Below are 7,438 nucleotides of genomic sequence, written 5' to 3'. Positions count from 1 at the left end.
CTTATTTTATTTTGTTATTTATGGTATAGATCTGGAAGTGTAAATAAAAAAAACTGTCAAGTCAAATCACCTTAATTTTGCAATATACTATAGATTGTATCCAAGCAGTTAAAAAAAAAAAAAATTATTTATTTATTTATACAGTACAATTCGTGGCATCCATTTGGCCAGCAGTTGTACTGGTCGTCGGTGATATGTTTGAATGTGTTCAGACTGAGGTGCAGTCGGAGCCGCTATTGTCAGACGCAGATGGGCGTCACCACTTTCATTCACTCTATTTAAACAACCTGCAGCACAAGCGCCAACGGAATCACTTCGTCTCGTCAGTGAATAAGAACGAAACCGTGGATTAATACTGCACACTGACTAAGCATTAAAGGCAAAATGACAGAGGTAAGACCTGTCTTATTGTCTTAAAGAACGAGCAAACACTTGAGACGAGTTTTAGTTGGCTGTGTTAGTTACACCACTGCCTGTTTAAGACACCTGTACTAGACTATACGATTTGTTAACACCTCATTATACAGGGTAGGTTGGGGTTTTAACTTTGAAAGCAGATTTTCTTTATGCTGGGATGTCTCTCTTTTGTTAGTGTGAGGGGTTTCGAAATAAAGTTGTATGCATGTCAAATAATTCACGTTTCAGTAAAAATTAACTTGTACGTAGCAGAAGTTACGTCGCCAAACCTAGTAACAGAAGTCGCTTAATTGGGGACGTAAGTCACGTAACCATGGCAACACTATGCGTGTTTTAAGTTATATAAGGATTAATATCGATAACACAAGTGCTAAAAACGTTAAAGGCTTTATGATTTAACTTATATTCATCAAAAACTTTAATAGTAGCCGGGGCGCACAAACCAGTTTGGGTTTGGAAAACCAGACTTTAGCTCTATGGCTTATCACGTTATATGTGACCATAGATCACAAAACCAGTCATAAGGGTCATTTTTTCAAAATTGAGTTTTATACATCATATGAAAGCTGAAAAAATAAGCTTTTCATTGATGTATAGTTTGTTAGAATAGGACAATATTTGGCCGAGATACAACTATTTAAAAATCAGGAATCTGAGGGTGCAAAAAAATCAAAATATTGAGAAAATACTTTAAAGTTCAAAAATTAGATTTTCATGCATTTACAGTAGGAATTTTACAAAATATCGTAATGGAACATGATCTTTACTTGATTTCCTAATGATTTTTGCCATAAAAGAAAAATCAATAATTTTGACCCATACAATGTATTTTTGGCTATTGCTACAAATAAACCCCAGCGACTTAAGACTGGTTTTGTGGTCCAGGGTCACATATAGCCTATTTGGTAGAATATAGATTTGTCTATCGATTTTTTTGTCCATCAATCATTCTCGAAAGTAAATAATACAAACGTTTATTATTACATGTATTGAATTATTATTTACACTAATGTTTGTATGACTTACCTCCTTCTCCCCCAACATGAGAGTGAGTAAATTATGGCATGCCTATTTTGGGACGAACTAATTATTTAAAATAGTTTTTGGCCAGTTTTATTTTAGGGTGCAGGCCATTTGGTTAATTACAGGCTCAGTTAATTTACACAAAACCCAATACTCTTTATATTGTGTCGTATATCATAACAATCAGTGCTGTGGAAAGGTATAAAGTTACTATAGATTTTTACTGAGAAAAGCTCACATATGTTTAGCATTTTCATCATAGTTCATTATGCCCATAGTTTGGCTTTATTCATATGTTCTGCTTTGTATTTGCCTGCCAGTAATCCAAGTCTGTCAAATTAGCTCATGCTTAGAAGTTTACTCAATGTTTCATTATATTACATTGTTTACATTTGTCAAAATCCGTAACCTCAAAATAAATAAAATTGATTCGAAACACAACATTAGTTTGGGTTGCCGGAACATGGAATGAATTTAATTTTAATTGAAAAGAAAGAAACATTTACTGCATTTATAGACTAGAGAGCTGCACAGCTAATGAATAGAAAGTAAAGAGCAATGAAAAATCTCTGAAATAAAGTCACTTTTAACCAGTAATGAATTGGATCTTTATGTCCGTCACTATTACTTAGAGCAAACCATGACTTAATATCCAACATCCTGTCAATAGCAGTGTCACAGGTTCAAGGCCCTCAAGGTGTCTGTTGTCATAAATCATTTGACCTTTGACACTCCAATGTCTTTGCTGCTTACCATTGTATACTGCTGGAAACCCAGGAACCATTCAGACACCTATCAAGAGTTTAAATGGTCAGTTGCTGTGATGTGGACCATCTATTAGACAGAAGGCAAAGATGTTTGCATGTGTATGGACTTCCTAAACTATTTCCTCTTAGGGTTAAAGCATATAAACCATTCTTAAACAAGCAAAGCTAAAAGCTTTTATCAAGCAACACTATTGTGTACTTACTAAATGGAAAACAATTAGATTTCACTTTGTAATGAGCTTCAAACAGAAAACAGGTGGAGCAACAGGAAATTTCCTTTTGTAAGGAAAAATTATGTGTAACTCAAGACCCCAGTTATGATATTTCAGTACATAAACACAATCACACACCCTTAATGTTATAAGTCCTATTACATGACATGAAACAGACTTGTTTTATATTTTTACAGATTTACTCCAATTCAGAACAGCATTATACTGACATTTATATCAGTCCTGGCAGCTCTGCTGGAGATTGAAAGGTTCCACTAAAAAAGGATTTAGTGACCAGCGAAAAATCAAGGGTCAAGGGTCTGTGACCTCACCAACCTCATAGCAACATGTCTTTTAGAATGGACCACTTAGATGTTTAAGATGGCATGACAAAATCCCTAAACTGAAATTACTTAGCTCATAGAAATCACTGTGAAGTCATAGAACTGGTTGCTTTGATTTTTGAAAAGCAGAACCAGATTATAGGGTACTTTAACATGACTGGCTTAAAGCCAAACAACTTTGGGCTTTTGAAGTAGTGTCAACTTTCTAACTGAGCTGAACCATGAAATTATAATAGGATGCTGTGACAATTTCAGAAAAATGCAGTGCTCTAGTGCCATGGACAAGTTGTCTTTTATGATTAGGAGGTCTTATGTCAAATAAATAATTAGAAAAAAAAAGGTTCAAACTTTATTTATGGCCATGTGAGGATGTGATCATCCGTTCATAGCAATACTTGATGTGATTGCTTACTATGCAGTGCTTGCTTGTTTTTTGACAATTGCCCTTAAGTCCTATCATGCGACTTATAATCACTTCTGTGGTCATTCCAGTGAAAAGGCAGGTCATATTTCACTTCACAATCAAACAAAGAAAATAAGAAAGCAACTGTTTTGGAGGACCTTTAAGATTTTATGTTCATCAAGGGTGCATTGAAAAATACTGTACAAATTGTATTATTTTTAAATATTATTACAATTTAAAATAACTGTTTTCTGTTTGAATATCTTTAGCCCATTTGGTGCTCAAGATACTTTTTTATTATAATAAATGTTGAAAACAGTTTTGCTGCTCAATATTTTTGTGGAAGCCATGATGCATTTTCTAAAAAGAATTATAAATTTAAAAATACATATAGATGTCTTAACTGTCACTTTTGGTCTATTTAATGCATCATTGCTAAATAAAAGTATTAATGTCTTAAAAAAAAATACTGACTGATATCAAACTTTTGAACAGAAGGATAATATGAACAAATATACTGCATGTACCACTTAATAGTAATAAAGAGTAAAATGTAATGAACATATTATAACATGTAATAACATTAATAAATGATAAGTAATTTAAATATCTAGAATAATATAACCAAAATCAATCTATATTAAAATATACACTACCAGTCAGAAGTTTTTGGACAGTAAGATTTTTAATGTCTCTTCTGCTTATCTGCTTGATCCAAAGTACAGCAAAAACAGTAAACTTTTTAAATATTTTTACTATTTAAAATAACTGTTTTCTATTTTAATATATTTTAAAATGTAATTTATTCCTGTGATCAAAGCTAAATTTTCAGCATCATTACCCCAGTCGTCAGTGTCACATGATCCTTCAGAAAGGGGGTAGAAATTAATAATTTTATTTAGCAAGGATGCTTTACATTGATCATAAATGACATTTTAAAATATATTTAAATAGAAAACATTCAACATTTTACTGCTTTTGCTGTACGTTAACTTTAGATGAAATAAATGCAGGCTTGGTGAGTAGAGACTTCTTAAAAAACATTAAAAATCTTACAGTTCAAAAACTTTTGACTGGTAGTTTATTTTATTACATTACATTACATTTTGCATTTATATGACCAGGTAATATTTTACCCCAAAAACAAATGTATTCATTGATATTTAACAATCCAATGGCATAAGACCTTATGCTAATCATAACAGAGAAAGCTGGACTACATGTTGACGGGTATTTAACATGTTTCTTCCCCTTCCACAGTTGCAATCTTCACCACCAAATGAGAAGATAAGCCTAAGTGCCAGTGAACTGACTGAATTCTTCACCATGTGGGAAGAATTAAACTTCACAGATGCCAGTGACAACAACTCGTGGTTGGAAACGCAAGTGTGCCCCACATCCTTCAATCGTTCAGCTCTCCTCCATGCTATGTGCACCCTCTATTCCTTCATTTTTGTTGTGGGCCTGGCCGCCAACGCGCTAGTTGTGTGGGTCAACTTGCGCTCGGAGCGTCATTACCATGACACACACTTGTATATATTAAATCTAGCAGTGGCTGACCTGTGTGTGGTTACTACCCTTCCGGTGTGGGTGAGCTCACTGGCACAGGGTGGTCACTGGCCGTTTGGCCAGGTGGCTTGTAAACTCACACATCTGCTGTTTAGCGTCAACCTTTTCGCCAGCATCTTCTTCCTGGCCTGCATGAGTGTGGACCGGTATGTTTCGGTGGCCCGCTCTGGCGAGATTTCTCACAGACGTGGACGACAAATACGACGTTTAGTGTGTGCAGTAACATGGCTGCTTGCTTTATTCGCCTCAATACCTGATACATACTTCCTGCAGTCCGTAAAGTCACTACACAGTCATGTGACTTTGTGTCATCCTGTATATCCACAAGACAACCCTTTGCAGTGGATGGTGGGCATTCAATTGAGTTTCGTGGTTCTTGGTTTTGTCATACCCTTTCCTGTAATAGCAGTGTCCTATGCGCTGTTGGCAAACACTCTGGCTTCCTCTTCCTCTCATTCCCCTTCAAATGGCGACCAGGATCGCAGCGTGAGCAGGAAGGTCATCCTTACGTACATTGTGGTTTTCATAGCTTGCTGGGCACCATATCACGCTGTGCTGTTAGCCGACGCGCTAGCAATGCTAGGTGTGGTCCCACTGGGCTGCAGTTTAGAGAACAGCCTTTTTGTGGCGCTACACCTTACGCAATGCCTGTCACTGCTGCACTGCTGTGTGAACCCAGTGGTCTACAGCTTCGCTCACCGTCACTACCGCTATGACCTCATGAAAGCCTTCATCTTCAAATACTCCAAAAGTACGGGGCTGGCGAGACTCATGGAGGGCTCTCAGGGCACCGAGATGGAGTATGCAATGGTGGAAAACACCCCTACGGCTGTGAGCTAGGATCCTCAAGACCATCACCCTTAACCAAAGTTCTCCACTGCTTCAAAACGGGAAGTCCTCTGATGTGTTTTCCTGAAATTATAGATAAACAAAACTAAATATTTTCCATCAAAATTGCAGCAAGTGCTCTACAGTGACTCCAAATATCATAATTCATTTGAAATGTGCCAAAGACGGATGGGATTTAGCAAAATTAGAACCACTTGGAGATGTTTCCCTAAAATGTTCTGCCAAAATTGCAGCAAATGCTCAGCAGTGACTCCAAAAGATACTAATCAACTCATTACAAATGTTCCAAAGACTGACAGTATATTTTAACATCAGAACCATGAACACTGAAGCATTGATTCCAAATTAATTAGCAGCCTAAATTCGATCATTTTAAACCACTTTAGAGAAACATGATTTTAGGTGTGGTGTGTTACATCTTAATGCTGTATTATTTTTTAAAAAATGGGAATCTGCAAAGACCCACCCCCCTTCGTTATTGTTGCTATGTTCGACTAGCCATGGCACTCTCACGCCACAGGTCATGTTCTTGCACAGTGAAAAATACATTGTGGAGCAACGTTGTGGAACAGAGCAGATTACTTTTGGTATAAAACAGAGTCTCCCCTGTTGAAAAACGCTCAATCGGTCACAAGACACACAAGAGCCAATGGCATTTTACAACCAAAGCTGTCGTAACGCTTCTTCTGGCGGCAGTTTTTCAAATTTGTGTACAGGATGAGCTTTATGGTGGATAGAGACAGTGATCGCATCTATTGCTCTCAGAAATCAATAATTTTGCCTCGGAAGACTTGGAATATTAATCCTTTTTTTAAATAAATTGCGACTGTAGTTGTATCTGCCTGTTATATCCTGTGTTTTACATTGACAAATGGTTAGGTTTAGGGGCAGGGGTTGGGTCATGTGCTCATAAATTTGTACATAGTGTAATGTAAAAAAAAAATATATATATTTGACTGTTAATGGCAAAATTATTATCCAATATGTAATTTAATCATGACGATAAAATTCCCATTGCATTTCGTGTCAGCATATTGATGCCAAAGGCTTCTTATTTAAAGCAATGGAGGTCCCCGCACGTTGGAAAATGACGCTAAAGGGGCACCCTGTGCATCAAAAATTGATGCCAAACTGTCTTGACCAAGCGTCAATATGTGACAGGTTGGGAGTGAGAAAGTGTTGGCTGGTTAGGTATGTTTTGAAGCCTGGCAGCTGGTTTGAGCTGGTTTAAGCTGGTCCTAAGCAAAAAGCTCCTGCTCGGGGCCAGCTCATAACCAGCTTATAACCAGCTCAGGACCAGCTTATAGGGGGCATAGCACACACGGTTTCGCCCAAACTTTTGTTAATCTTGAATACCTATAATATAATATTGCATCCTTCATATCTCCAAAAAGTCTTTAGTTTTATCAGATTTATAAAAGAAAGATACAGGTTTACGATTCTTTCTGAAAACAGCCAAGCTCCTGGAGGCATGGCGTAGGTGGAGAGCTAAAGAATCACGAGCACTTGCTTGCCAACTGCTAACAAAACACAGAAATTTAAGGCAGTTTTACTCACCGCCTGCAGTTCTGATTCATGACCGAGATCTTTTATCACTGGGAACACTCTGTCTTTCAGCATCAAACGATGTGCAAATCCAGCGTCAAACTCACATTTATGAGACATTTGTCACCGAAATGACAGGAACTATCAAACACACTTGCGAAACTCCAATGCTGCCTCGGAAAAAAAAAAACCTGCATCCAGTGTTCACGTAACGCTGGGTTCTTTGGGAAGCTGAACAAGGTTATCTTTCCCTCAAGTTTCTGAAAAATGTACGAACCCGGAAGGAGTGTATTTGGCACAGAAATACTC

At 37.1% G+C, this 7,438-nt stretch overlaps 1 protein-coding gene across 1 annotated transcript; it reads left to right on the top strand.

Moving 5' to 3' along the window:
- Window positions 1-240: 240 nt before the first annotated feature.
- ackr3a (atypical chemokine receptor 3a) lies at window positions 241-6,689 on the top strand. The gene is made up of 2 exons (XM_051119923.1): window positions 241-393; window positions 4,427-6,689. Exons 1-2 carry the CDS (start codon window positions 385-387, stop codon window positions 5,573-5,575), a joined length of 1,158 nt encoding a protein of 385 aa, XP_050975880.1. The 5' UTR covers window positions 241-384; the 3' UTR covers window positions 5,576-6,689.
- Window positions 6,690-7,438: the final 749 nt, after the last annotated feature.

Source organism: Labeo rohita, chromosome 9, assembly GCF_022985175.1.
Source record: "Labeo rohita strain BAU-BD-2019 chromosome 9, IGBB_LRoh.1.0, whole genome shotgun sequence".
Lineage (NCBI taxonomy): Eukaryota > Metazoa > Chordata > Actinopteri > Cypriniformes > Cyprinidae > Labeo > Labeo rohita.
This window is presented reverse-complemented; position numbering and strand designations above follow the sequence as displayed.